General features: G+C 39.3%; 1 protein-coding gene across 1 annotated transcript in view; it reads left to right on the top strand.

Moving 5' to 3' along the window:
• The window catches only part of SLC9A4 (solute carrier family 9 member A4), a 50,221-nt gene that overhangs the window by 14,677 nt on the left and 20,936 nt on the right, over positions 1-14,608 (top strand). The window contains exons 3-6 of the mRNA XM_037806963.1: positions 9,258-9,517; positions 10,758-10,975; positions 13,355-13,557; positions 14,092-14,178. Coding sequence (XP_037662891.1) covers positions 9,258-9,517; positions 10,758-10,975; positions 13,355-13,557; positions 14,092-14,178 — 768 coding nt within the window. The remainder of the gene's footprint in view (positions 1-9,257; positions 9,518-10,757; positions 10,976-13,354; positions 13,558-14,091; positions 14,179-14,608) is intronic.

Raw genomic sequence — 14,608 nt, forward strand, 5'->3', positions numbered from 1 at the left:
TTTTCTCTACTTGTCAGTTTCTATTATTCAGTTTCTGCTTCCTCATAACTCATACATCTTCATGGCTTGCCATGGTCCGTTAATCTATCTCATTGTCTTTCTCTATGCATCTATACTCAGACAATCCGTGCTTCTCAGAAAATGTAATCATCACAGTTCATAACTAGGCACAGTGGCACTCCAGAATATTTTACAGTCTATGAGCAGGCTTCTCAAGGGTGTCTGTACCCCTGCTCTTGAGTGAGAGGTTTCATGTTAAAAGTAAGTGTACCCCTTTCTCTGAGGTTATGATATAGAAGCAACCCTTACACAGAGCCCTGAGCATGGTGGGGCATATGACTGTCACACATAGCCCTAGTGGTCACACACACACAAAATGCAGTATTATTAGGGCCCTAGTTACCACATCAAAGGAATCCGGGAGATTTTAATATTGTGATGACAAATAGCTTTCTTACTTTCATCCTTAACAATGATTAAAAGTCAATACATTTGATGGACCTACATAGATATAAGGTTTCCTTTCTTGTATGACATGGTATTACATTAACCCATGGTAGACTGTAAAAACTTAAGGGTGTTATATTGTAGAGTGTCCGCTAAGCATGATATAAAGATGCCTGAACAATAAGCAAAATTAAAACAGAATTCTAAGAAATATTTTTGTAGAAAAACAAGAAGAATGAAGGAAAGGAACAAAAAACAGGGAAGTAAAAAGAGAAAACAAATAACAAAATGGTATGTCTAAATCCAACCATAACAATAATTACATTAAATATCAATGGACTAAACACTTCAACTAAAAGGCAGAGACTACCAGAATGGATTTTTTAAAAAAGCAAGACCTAAAAACATGTTCTATTTACAAGAAAACAATTCAATTATAAAGATACAGGTAGGTTGAAAGTAAATGAAGGCAAAAGATATCCAGGAAAATAGTAAGCATAAGAATTTTGGAGAGGCTATATTAATATGAATTAAAACAGACAAATATCAAAAGAATTACCAGAACTAAGAGGGATATTTCATAATGATAAAATTCCAGTTCATCAAGAATATCCAACAATGTTATATGACTAAAAAAGGGCCACTGAATACATGAAGTAAAATTTGACAAATGTAAAGGGAGGAATTAGCAAGTCCACAATCATTGTAGAAGATTTTAATGCCCTTCTTTTAGGAAATGATATAACAAGTAGGCAACATATATCAGTAAGACACACAGGATTTTAAAACTATCAACCACCTTATTCAAATTGCTATTTATAGAGCTATGCCCAACAACTACAAAATATATATTCTGATCAAGTGCATATGGTATGTGCAACAAAAGTGACCATAAATTCATGCAGAGTGTGTTATCTGTCCATGACAGAATTAAATTAAAAATAAATTACAATGGATCTCTAGGAAAACTCCAGTACTTGGATATTAAACAACACATTTATAAATAATCCATTGTTCAAAAAGAAATTATACAGGAAATTAGAAAACATTTTAACTGAATGATACTGAAAATGAAACAAATCAAAATTTGTGGGATGCAGCCAAAGATGTGCTCAGAGGAAAATTTATAGCTTTAAAAGCTTTTATTAAAAAGTTGAAAGATCTGAAATTAATGACATAAGGTTTTACCCGAAGGAATGAGAAAAAATGTATACCAATATAAGTAAAAAGAAAGCAGTAATAAAAAGTAATAAAAAATAATAAAATAAATAATAAATACAAAAAGTAAGATACCTTATCTGTGTCTGAAGGGGCAAAGTTACTTATTCTCCATAAACTCTTTCAAAAATAGAAGAAAAAAGATCACTTTCCAATTCATATCATGAGGCCAGCTCTACCCTGACACCAAAATCAGGCAAAGGCAATGCAAGGAAAAAAAGTATAGAAAAATATACATCATGAATACAGACCAAAAATAAATCTTTAAACAAAATATTAACAAATAAAATTCAGCAGTATTTGAAAGGATATTAAATCATGATCAGGTAAGGTACATCCCCAAAATACAAGTTTATTTAATGTTGTGAAAAATTGATGTAATTCACTATATAAATAGAATACATGATTACATCAATGGATGCAGAAAACAATTTGACAAATTTCAACACTCATTTAAGATAAAAACTGGCAAACTATGAATTTCTTCAACCATATAAAAGGAAACTATGAAAAACCAAGAGCTAACTTCATACTTAAAGGTTAAATATCAAGCACTTTCCCCTAAAGATCAAAATTAAAGCAAGGATATCCATGCTCAACATTTCTATTCATTAGGCAAGAAAAAAAAATAAAGCATGAAGATTACTAAGAAATAGTAAATCTGACTCTCTATATGGGTGACATTAAGGTTTAAGTAGAAAATCCTCAGGAATCCATAAAATAACTATTTGAACTCATAAGTGAACTTAGCAAAGTCACTGGGTATAAGGAAACTATATAATAATCAGTAGCATTTTTATATACTTGTGGTAAACTTTAAAAACTGGTGGTAAAATGATATTTAAAATTTTCTTTTATAGTAACATCCAAAAAAACAGAAGTTCAATAAAAGATGTGCAAGACTTCTTCACTGAAAATTATAGATTATTGAAAGAAATTAGAAGACCTAAATAATATTATGTTCATGAATGAAAGATGTGAATGGAATATTGTGAAGATGTCAGTTCTCTCCAAATGGGTCTATAGATTCAATAAAATCCCAATCAAAATCTCAGAGGCTTTTTTCATAGAAATTGACAAGCTGATTCTAAAATCTGTTTGGAAATTCAAGTTACTTAGATTATCCAAAGCAATTTTTAAAAAGAACAAAGTTGGAGGACTTACTTGAAGGCTCACTATAATGCTACAATAATTACAATGATGCTATGATAATTACAATAATGCTACAAGATCACAATATTGATTAAAATATAGCTATATAAATCAAGGAAGAGAACAAAGAATCCAGAAATAGACTTATACATAAATGGCCAATTGATTTTCTGCAAAGAAGCCAAGGCAATTCAAGGGAAAAGGAAAGTCTTTTCAATAAATGGTCCTGGAATGAATGGATATCCATGTAGAAAAACACAAAAATTAACCCTTATCTCAAGCCATATTCAAAAACTAATGCAAAATGTATCCATAGACTAAATGCAAAAGATAAACTATCAATCTTCTAAAAAAAATAGGGAAAAAGATCTTTGTGACATTGGAATAGGCAAAAATTTCTTGGCTAGGACAGAAAAAGCACAAAAAACAAAAGGAAAACATAATAAATTGGGTTTTATCAAAAGAACATTTTTGCCCTTTGAAGCACACTTTTAGGTGTGTATGCATGGTTTGTATGATATGTGAATATATCTTAATAAAATTGCATTAAAAAAAAGCAAGGCACAGAGTGGGAAAAATATTCATTATGTATGCATCTCATAAAGGACTTACATCCAGAATATATGAAGGACATTTAAAACTCAATAGTAAGGCTATAAACACCTCAATTTTGAAATGGGCAATTACTCAGCTGTAAAAAGTTCTAATACATGCTATAACATGGATGAACCTTGAAAACAATATGCTAAGTGGAATAAGCCCGACACAAAAAGACAAATATTGTATGATTCTGCGTATCTAATTTTTCTAGAATAAGCAAATTCATAAAGACAGAAAGCAAATTAGAGGTTAACAGAAGCTGGGGGAGGGGGAAGGGAGCGTTATTGCCTAATTGGTAAAGAGTTTCTGTTTGGGGTGATGAAAACATTTTATTGAAGGATGATGTTGATGGTAGCACATTATAAATGTAATTAATGCCAGTGTATTTTTAAAATGGGGCAAAAAGATTTGAACAGAAGTACTATAAAAGATGAGATGCAGATGGCCAAGAAGCACACGGAAATATGCTCAACATTATTAATAATCAGGGAAATGCAAATTAAAATTGTAATGAAATGCCACATATGCTTATTAGAATGGCTAGAATTTTAAAACAGACAATGTAAGTGTTAGCAAGGATGTAGAGCAACTGGAAATCTCCTATGTTTCTGGAGGAAACGTAAAATGATACAACCGCTTTGGAAAGCAAGTTGACATTTCCTTAAAATTTTAATGTGCTCCTAGTATATTACCTAGCCTTTGTACTCCTTGATATTTACCCAAGAAAAATGACAACATCTATCCACAGAAAAGGCTTGTTACATGAATGTTCATAGCAGTTTTATTCCAATGACCAAGAACTGCATGAAGGGAGGGGATACAAATGTCAATCAGCAGGGGAGTGGATGAACAGAACGTGCTGTAGCCATCTGTGGACTACTACTCCAAAATAAAACAGAATGAACTACTGATGCCTACAACAACATGGAAAGCTCCCCCAAACATGAGTGAAAGAAAAGACACAAGACCATGCATATCGTATGATTCAATTTATATAAAATTTGCAAACTAATCTACAGTGACAATAAAATATCAGAGATTTCCTGGAGCCAGGGTGGATGGGTTTGAGATTTAGCATTGGCTGAGTTTTCCCCTCAAAAACATGAAAAATACATGCACATTATCGTGATTTGAAATGAACTCAAAGCAAATATTTTGCAACTGTGATGAGATCCAGAGCCTGGAAATCCAAATATTAGAATTGGCTTTCATGGAGCCATATGGATTGTGTAGTCATCTTAATTATATGTACAACTTTGGCTTCTGAGTTTGTCACGGCATCTTCCTGGCAGGACACACTGGTGTCCAGGGACAAGGCTGGCCCACTTGACTCTCCCAGGACATTGGAACCAGGTAGCTACTACCAATCTGGCAAGCTGTGTAAAAGTTTTATTTGTGGTAACAGTATGCAAATCTTTGGTGCTATCTGGATACATTTCCTGAGTGTCCCTTGGTTTTGCAAGTCAAATAAACTCCCAGATCCCCCTTAAACTTACAGGAACTTGCCTTTTCTGGTTCTTGCGGTGGTGTCTTGCTCCCCAGGTTGGGTTCATGCCTTTGTATATGTGTTGTCTAAGGGTGCAACACCCATGGGTGCTGAGACCCCTGTGTGCTGAGTCTAAGGGTGCAGCTGAGACCCAAGTATGAGTTGCTCCAAGAAGGCAGAAGGTGACTTTGGGCTTTAAAAACTCACTTAGTTGCCACAAAACCACTTTCTTTTGAATTCGCTTTGAAACCATACATCTATGGTTTATTTTTTTCAAACACTCAGTCAAGGGTCTTTTGAAACACGGCCTCGGTTTGCTTAAGTAAAATCTACCAGTATCACAAAATGTTTGTGAAATATGATTGATATACAGACAGATGGATATTAGCCATGTACTTCACGTAACAGACACCAAAGGAGGATCAGATGCACAAGACATTTATTAGGGGAAACTCCTGGTAGGGAAAACAGGTAGGGAACCCAGGGAGGGGGGAGGCTGTCAGACCATGTGTGGTTGATTCAGGTGAAGGGGAAAGAGGGACACTGAATCGAATTGGCCGAGTGCGGTTCTCGGAGAATTTGTCAGGCCCACTGGGGCATCCTCAGATTAAGGGCACCCATCAGAGGAGCCCTGGGCCTTTCAGAAACGGGCCAGCCTAGTGCCCCTGCCACTCTCAGGCTGCAGCTGAGAACAGCCCACAGGAATCTCAGTGCCGCAGTTGCTCTGTCAGTTTCATTCTCTGCAGTTGAAGATCTGAGAGGTTCCAACAACCACTGATACACGTAGATGATGAATAGATACATAGATAGATAGATAGATAGATAGGTGATAGATGGATAGATAGATGGATACATGTTTGATGGATGGATATATAGATAGATGGATAGATGATAGATATAGATAGGAATAAAAATAAATGTATATTTAACATATAAAATAATTACAGTAGTTATTTCTGGGAGGGTTTATAGGATATTTGTGGGGTTTTCCTTTGCACTTTAATTCTGCATGTCAGCATGTACACTCTTAAACAAATCTGGTTTGAGATTCCAGCAGGTCTCTTTCTTGAAAAAAAAAATTCTTTCCTAATTTTAGAAATTCACAATGTGTGTATGTGTGTTAATTTGCACCAAGCTTTTTGATTCTTCTTCTTAAACTTCCACAGCTTCCTATCCTTCCAGAAAATGCTCCAGAAACTTTTCTCTGAGGAAGGAGGCAAGCCTGTTTATAACATTCTATCCACTGTCCCTTATCAAACCAAGCTTATGAGCCACTGGGCTGCTTATTGCATTAACAAAGCTGTACCTAATCCATATACTCAAAACATGCATTCTAGCTTCTCCAAAGAAACAGTATGGTACCATTTGGGGACAAGGCACAGATTAGGACCTTGTAAAATTCAAAGAGAAGTGATTTGTGCTCTAAGATATTTTTAACTGAAATTTGCTAATCTATAATACGTTGATGCCTTTGTGTGGTCTTCTTGGTCATAGAAGCTAATGTGACAAAGCTGCTCTGACAAGATGCATGTGGATCAAGAACCTGTGAGCGGACAGGCCATTGTGTTACTATCCTTCTATCCCCTCTCCCCCTCCCAACAAGGTCCATTAGCAGTGAAGCCTCCCAGATGAGGACCGGTGACATCTGAGCTAATGTGAGGAATGAGTCCCTCTGCCAACGCACATTGCAAAGCCAAAGGCCAGGCTGTAACTGGATAACAGTTTTGACTTCTACACATAAATGGATAGTTCCTGTGGTGACTCTAGGGTCCCTGTTTTAGTTTCCTTGGCTGCTGCTCAAGCAAATACCATACAATGGGTTGGCTAAAACAACAGCAATTTATTGGCTCACTCTTTTGAGGCTACTAGAAGTCCAAATCAAGGCCTCATCAAGGTGATGCTTTCTTCCCAAAGCCTGGCATCCTGGGGCTGGCAGCTGGTGATCCTTGGTCCTGGGTTCCTCTGTCACATGGCAAGGCACATGGTGGTGTCTCCTGGTCTCTCCTTTCTCTTCCAGGTCCCCTTGATGTTCAGCTTCTGGCTTCTCCCTCTGTTTCTTTCTCTCTCTGTGTCTGAATTTCATTCTGCTTATAAAGGACTCCAGTAATAGGATTAAGACCCATCTTCATTGAGGTGGGCCACGCCTTGACTGAAGTAGCCTCATCAAAATGTCCTGTTTACAATGGGTTCCCACCCACAGGAATGGATTAAGTTTAAGAAAATATTTTTCTGGGGTACCTCTCTCCAAACCACCATAGCACCCAAAAGTAAAGATGCTCACTTCCATATACCATATGCTTCTTCTGCTTCTATCTGTCTCTGGAAATCAGCCTCAGTAAAACAAATGTGAAGCACTTCTTAGAAGACAGTGCAGATGAGATGAAGTGGGCTTTGTCTTAAATGTACTACACTGTTTATGGTTATGAACATAACAAGAAACCAGAGGGACCACCTCTGCAGAGGATCATTCATCACCAACCTCTCTGTGGGAAAACAACAATCTTTTACCTTAAAGGCTTGTCATGGAGTCAGCAGTGGCCATGGGCAGAGCACACCTGGCAGGGTCAGGATGGGGAGTGGGCTGGGTACAGAACCAGCTCCTTGCAAGTTGGGGACCACAGCGAGGGGTCAGCATGTACCTGAAGCCGCATGCAGCTCCAGTGAGCCTTGAGGGTGAAGCCAAAGTCAGAATCCAAACGCTGTCAGGCCACACTGAGTGACAGGTGACACAGAGTGTCTCCGTGAGGAAGGACATATGGGAATTGCAAGATCAGAGAGGAGCAGGAGGCTCGGGCCCCAGAGTTCCACTCCCAGAGGTAAGACGGGAGCAGCTGTGAGGTGAAGAGTCTAGCAGAGACGTGAGGGAACCACGGGGTGCTGACCCAGTCAGTACTAGAGGGGCGGCGGCACCCCTTCCGTGCTTCCACGGCACACGGAGAATATGCACAGACGCCATTTCCTTCCGTTTTAGCCTTCTGCCCTCTGCTGTGTTTTCATTTTTCCTGGTGTAGACAAATGAAGGCGTGTACTGTGGTTAGCAGGGCTCCTCAGGGACTGAAATTCCAGAGGTCTTCACTTTCTGCTGCGATATTACTTTACCTGTGTGTCTGCTGCCACTTTTCAGACGTTAGCTCTAAGGTGCGTGCTGCTGAATAACATCATGGATTACTGATAAATAGATCCCATAACTTCAAAGTAAGTTTTGGAATAAATGGAGAAATAATGGGAAAATGCAGGGTGTATATCACGAAGGATAGAGTTGTTAGGGGGAGTCCATGAGGTGCTGGATATGGAGAGAGTAGCAGCCTGGGCCCAACCAGGAAGTAGAAACCACAGAGGAGGTTAAACAGAGGAATTTTAATATAAAAAATAACTATAAGAAAGGAATAACTAGATGTCAGGGAACACTCTAGAGTATCCAGGGCAGAGGGAGAGTACCCAAGGAAGGACAACCTGGGAAGGGTTCGGAGCTCACTGGAGAAGGTGGGTCAGTCACTGGATAGTTCCTTGATTTAGTTTGTTGATTTAGTTCCTTGATTTAGTTCGTTGATTTAGTTCCTTGGTTTAGGCAGACCGGAGCTGGTCTGGAGCTGCTGGGCAAACAGCAGGGAGCAGCACCCCCAGTCGGTGTCCTGGACGCGCGGTAGAAGCATGGCCACTGGAGGGGACCGAGGACCTTCAGCGCACAGGGCTGTCTGGCGCGGAGGCAAGGCTTGTCGAGAGCGAGTGGCCGCTCTGGGTGGACCCCGGACCACAGGAGGGCCACAGGCGGGCGGCGCTGGTGCTTCCCTTTCCCCGTGGACAGGTCTGCGCAAAGATTCTCTCCAGGCCGAGGCTGCGAGGTTGCAGCGGGATCTCCTTCGGGGTGTCAGGCGCACACAGGATGTCCTCACCCCTACACAGCCAATGGCCCACCCTAACCTTCTCACCCCTAGGCCTCACTGGAAATTGCTGGAAGCCTTTTCCTCCCGCAAAGCCCCTTCAACATCCTCTTTGGAGAGGGCTTTGCATGGTGCTTGTGTTGAAGGAAAAATGCTTAAAGGAATTTGGGAATTCCCTTGTTTATTATAGAGTCTATATTGAGGGTGTACTCACGGCTGAGGGGAAATAAACTGATAATCGATAGAGCTTAGCAAAAAGACCAGCACATAGAAGGGCTCAGTGAACTAGAGCAATTTAAAAGTATTCACAAAAAAATTAAATGTTAAGTAGCCATGTTAATATTTATTGCTGTGTAATATACTGTTGTGTATTATTTACCTAGTGTATTATTTAACTAGTCTTCTGTGTTTAACAGTTGGTAATTTCTAATTCATTTCTTTTCTCATTCTTTTCTTTCTTTTCCTCCCCCCAGGTCTTATACAATATCCTGATCGCCTTCACAAAGATGCATAAATTCGAAGCCATAGAAACTGTCGACATTTTGGCTGGCTGTGCCCGATTCTTTATTGTGGGGGTTGGAGGAGTATTTTTCGGCATCATTTTTGGATTTATTTCTGCCTTCATCACACGTTTCACCCAGAATATCTCTGCAATCGAGCCGCTCATCGTCTTCATGTTCAGCTACCTGTCTTACCTCGCTGCCGAAACCCTGTATCTCTCAGGCATCCTGGCGTGAGTACAAGCAAAGGAGCAGCTCTCACAGTAATAAAAGACAGTTCAGAGCCTTATGACGCGACCACGCACCTGCAAAAGGCAGGGCTCCTGGCGCTACCCCTCCAAGTGTTGCAGGGCTCACGAGTTAAACACTTTTGTAAAATCCGATTCAGGTCCTTTGCCAAACAAATGTTCTCTCCAACATTTGCATTTGCTCTCTTCTCCTTATTTGCCTAAGGAGAGCGCAGTAATTATATAGTCAGTATAGAAGGCTCAGAATTGCTGATGCAGAGTAGAGCTGGGAGAATTTCAAGGTTAAAATCTCAGCTCACTAGTTTTTTGGGTTTTTTTAAAATTAACTGTTTTAAAGTTGAAGGGAAGAGTGCCAGGAGGGTTCATCATTCCTGGGTTCCGCCTTTAGCTCCTTCCCTCAAAGTACCTCACGGCCCCACTGCTCCTCCGTGTAGAATGAAACCAGGGTGAAGGGGTAGACGAGAAACCTAGGTTTCCTTTTCCTAATGAAAAGAGTTTTCAGTGTTTATCCTCACCTGGATCTTGGAATGAGGTTTCTCAACTTGCTCACGCTGTTTTCTCTGTGATAGCATCTTCATGCCCAGCCACTCAGGTAGAAGTATTTCATTTTATTTTATAGCAATTTTAATTAAATATAATAATGGAAACTCTAGGCAACCGTCAACTTCTCAGCTTAAAAATGATCACAACTGCTAAGACAAAGCACAGGCTTTCTTTTTCTACCACACTTGCTAAGTGGCTCCAGAAAAGAAACATTTTAAATGAAAAAATTTCTCATGAAGTTATTGGAAGAAATATTGTTGCATTGGAGGAGATGGGGGCCTCTCTGGTTTATTCTTTGTTGGTGACTCAAACAGATTTATTTGGGTTTAAGGTGACCGAGTAGAAAGCAGAGGTGAGACTGGCAGATGTGGGTCTGGGTGAGGGAGGGGAAGATAGAAACTGCTCTGCTTCTGGTTTGCCCGTGTGCGTTGTGTGCCATTTTGTTTTGGAAAAGCCACTCCATGCATGGGTTCCCTACAGCACCCTACTTTATCCTGGAGAAACCCCTTGGAGAGGGAAAAGACAAAGAAAGAAAATCTCTGAAAAATCTGCAGCCAGAGAAGGGAAATGGGGAAGATGTTCTTTCTGGAAAAAAATAAAACCAGCATTCGGGTACCTTTGGCATTGCCAGCAGGGACAGAATTCAGTGGCGATTCTCTCTGAGACCCTGCTCCTTTTGCAGAATCACAGCTTGCGCGGTGACCATGAAAAAGTATGTGGAAGAAAATGTGTCCCAGACATCCTACACGACCATCAAGTATTTCATGAAGATGCTGAGCAGCGTCAGTGAGACCCTGATCTTCATCTTCATGGGCGTGTCCACCGTCGGCAAGAACCACGAGTGGAACTGGGCCTTCATCTGCTTCACCCTGGCCTTCTGTCTCATCTGGAGAGCCATCAGTAAGAGACCAGCAGGGGCCCAGAAGAGTCTCCTGCCCTGCCCCTCTTTAGATTTTTCATATTTGTTCCTTCAGTGTAAAGCAAATAAGCAGTGAGTTGACACTAACTGGTTTTACTGGTTAGGGGAGTAGAAGCAGCTGGCATTGACCAGGAGGGTTTTCTGTTTGCTCCATCAATCAGTTCAAAGTAATTAGTCCTCGATAAGGTTCTGCACTGACTTAGCTGGAGCAAAGGAACACTTATTTTTTTAATTGAAGAGAGAAATTTCACATCAACACATTTAAATATAACTCAGTAAATTTATCCCTTTCACTTCTTTGCCAATTCGTACCCTCTTGCACCTTAAATCTGATATGGATTATCAACTGTGGCTATTTATACTTTGTTACAGAAAAAGTGAGATCTCACAAACTGTATATTTTATGTCAGGTAAGTACTATTACAGTACATTCCCCTAAATGGTTTAAGTAGTTTTATTTGAGGATTGAGTGTATAGAAAACAAAGAACCAGGAAGTGAATCTTCATTTTTTAAAATGCTTAGTATTAAAGTGGCAACTGAAAGGCAACTTCTTGATGTAAGCAGAACCACCCTATAAAATGTTAAAATGAAAAGAACATTAAATGCTGACCTATAATATATATTTTATATATATAAAATATATTTTATATTTTAAAATAACTTTGACCAATATTTGAAGCTTTAGACACAGTGCTATTGGACTCATCAAGCCAATTGTTCAAAGACAAATTACAAGAAATTGCTGAGAACTTATCTGGAATGCATCAATCCAATTTAATTTAGGATGGGTCTTTACATTCAGGGTCTAAGAAAGAATAACAAGAATGTGGAAATATTAAAATCCTCGTGAAAGTAACTCAATGTATCTGCTGGTTGAGACACCAGGGGAGAAAATAAATAAGGAAATGGATATGAATTTAAAATCTCAATTCAAGTCCTGGCTCTATTATCAGCTAGTTATTTGACCTTGGACAAGACAAATTTCTTGAATCCCTTATGGTTCTAATAGTCTATGAATTTACAGGGGAGTAGAGCTAATGTCAAGAGAAGAAATTCTGCATAGCTTAAGTCCAGGCAGAACAGAAACCATCTTGAAGATGATGAAGATTGATTAATATTGTAGATGCCCTAATGTTGTTGGCCCTTAGAGACCATCATTTTGTAGCTGAGGAGTCGGATGGAACTTTCTCCAAGTCGGATGGAACTTGGCCCGTATCTAGGATTGACACCGTCAGGTGTTGGCATCCAGTTCTCTGACCCCCAGGATGCTTTCTTTCCACCCTGATGCATCATAGCTAATAATATCTCGTACTCATGAAGGCTTACAATCTGTAAGGTCTTCCTTTATGTTCTTCATGGATATTAAATTTATTTAATCTTTTACTTCCCCCTTTGCAGGTAAATACTGTTCTTACCTCCATTTAGCAGATGAGAACACGGAGGACATGGACAAATTAAGAACCTTGCCAAGGTCACATTACTAGTATGTGGAGGAGCCAGGACAAATGAAGCAAAATGAATAATTTTAAATTCTGCTGTCTTTGGCTCCTATTGCTGTGCCTATTATCCAAGGATGCTGACTGCAAGTCAGTGTGATTAGAAGTCAAATGAGGATATTGAGAGCTTTATTATACTGAAATGAAACATTTTCTTTAATTCATCAGAACATTAGTGATGGGACTTTTCTTTCCAACCAGGAACTACACATTAGTGGTAGCTAAGTCAGCCAGTCCCTTGGGCAGTGGAAGGTCAGTACGGCCAGAAACACCTGAGCAGGCTTTCCCACCCTCCACCCAGAGTTTATGGAGTTTACTGGCAAGATATCTTCTTGTTTGCATTGAACCTGAAGGAGAACTGAACGAACCATTAAGAAATGCTCACTCTCTGAGACCAGTCCCTGAGAGGGCTCCTTTCACATTTAAAATTAGAGTCCTCTTTTGGTTATCCAATGAGAATACGAGATTATGCAAATGTTTTTATCCCCCAAATAGTATCTTTGCTTCAACTGGTTTTGAAAGGCAATGCAAAAATTATGAATATAGATTAGAAAATAGATACCATTTCTTACATCAAAAAGTATCAAGATTTTATTATTTTAAACACACACACACACACACACACACACGTACATGCTAGGAAGCTACTAGAAAAGACTTCAGACTTCAATAACTGCTGCCTCACGATTAATCGAAAAGTGAAAAGTTCTGGAAGATACTCTGTTTAGGATCAACGATCTTTGGGTGTGTAATGGAATCAGGCTACATGGTTTTGCAGGCATGTGCAGTACCACGGTTTGCTAGTACTGTATGTTTCCTCGTTTATGACCCTCTGCTCTAATACTAATATTTCCCCTTTCCAGGTGTGTTTGCTCTCTTCTATGTCAGTAACCAGTTTCGGACTTTCCCCTTCTCCATCAAGGACCAGTGCATAATTTTCTACAGTGGTGTTCGAGGAGCTGGAAGTTTTTCACTTGCATTTTTGCTTCCTCTGTCTCTTTTTCCTAGGAAGAACATGTTTGTCACTGCTACTCTGGTAGTTATATATTTTACTGTATTTATTCAGGTTAGTAAACTTTTTTAATGTTTAAAATAAGTAGATTCATTTAGCATTATGTATTTAATTAGTATAATACCCAAAGGCAATGTATTTAATTTTCAGACCTATGCACTAAATTCCCAGATATTTCTAGATCATGTTTGTGATCATCCTTTAGCCTCTCATTAATCAAAATATTCCTGGCTAACAAGTAAATGATATCTGATCTACTGTGCATACCGAAAAAGGAGATTCCAGTTGGTATTAGGTAGCTTGACTTTTGTTTTATCTGTAGACAGCTCTTAGCAGACAAATGAGAGGTTATTTTAAGGAGTGAAATCAAATTCTGGTTTCAAACTACAGACAATACCTATTTTTATTCGGAATTGCAAAGGACTGATAAAGAACTAAAGTGGCTGACCCTGGAGCATGTCTCCAGTAGAAGCTGCTACAAAACAAACGTAAAAATTGGAGGTCCCAATGATTTTGCTGATGGATTTGCTCTTTATAGTAGCAATCTTCACCACAGCAAAACCCTTTATCTTGTTATTTATGATCTAGGGAATCACAATTGGCCCTCTGGTCAGGTATCTGGATGTTAAAAAGACGAATAAAAAAGAATCCATCAATGAAGAGCTTCATATCCGCGTAAGTTATCTCTTTGTCAGAATTAATAAATTAAGACAGTGTTTCTCGTTTGTTACTATGGGAGCAATTGAGAACTTTGGCGAGATGGATGTCACATGTCACTGCACTTACAGCCGCTTTCCTGCTCTGCCAAGAGTGGCTGTAGTGGCTGTACTAGTTTCCATTGCTGCCTTATGAAATTGCCACAAAGCTAATAGCTTAAAACAACTCAGATTTGTTATCTTACGGTTCCGGAGGTCAGAAATTTGAAATGGGTCTCACTGGGCTCAAATCAAGGTGTTTGCAGGGCCGTGTTCCTTTCTGGAGGCCCCAGGTGGAATCTGTTCCTCTGAGTTTTCAGCTTCTAGCGTCTGCCCACATTCCTTGGCTCCTTGCCTCTCCTCTTCAAAGCCAGCAATGGCCAGTCAAGGCTTTCCTACACTGTGTAACT

Source organism: Choloepus didactylus, chromosome 17 (genome assembly GCF_015220235.1).
Source record: "Choloepus didactylus isolate mChoDid1 chromosome 17, mChoDid1.pri, whole genome shotgun sequence".
Classification (NCBI taxonomy): Eukaryota; Metazoa; Chordata; class Mammalia; order Pilosa; family Megalonychidae; genus Choloepus; species Choloepus didactylus.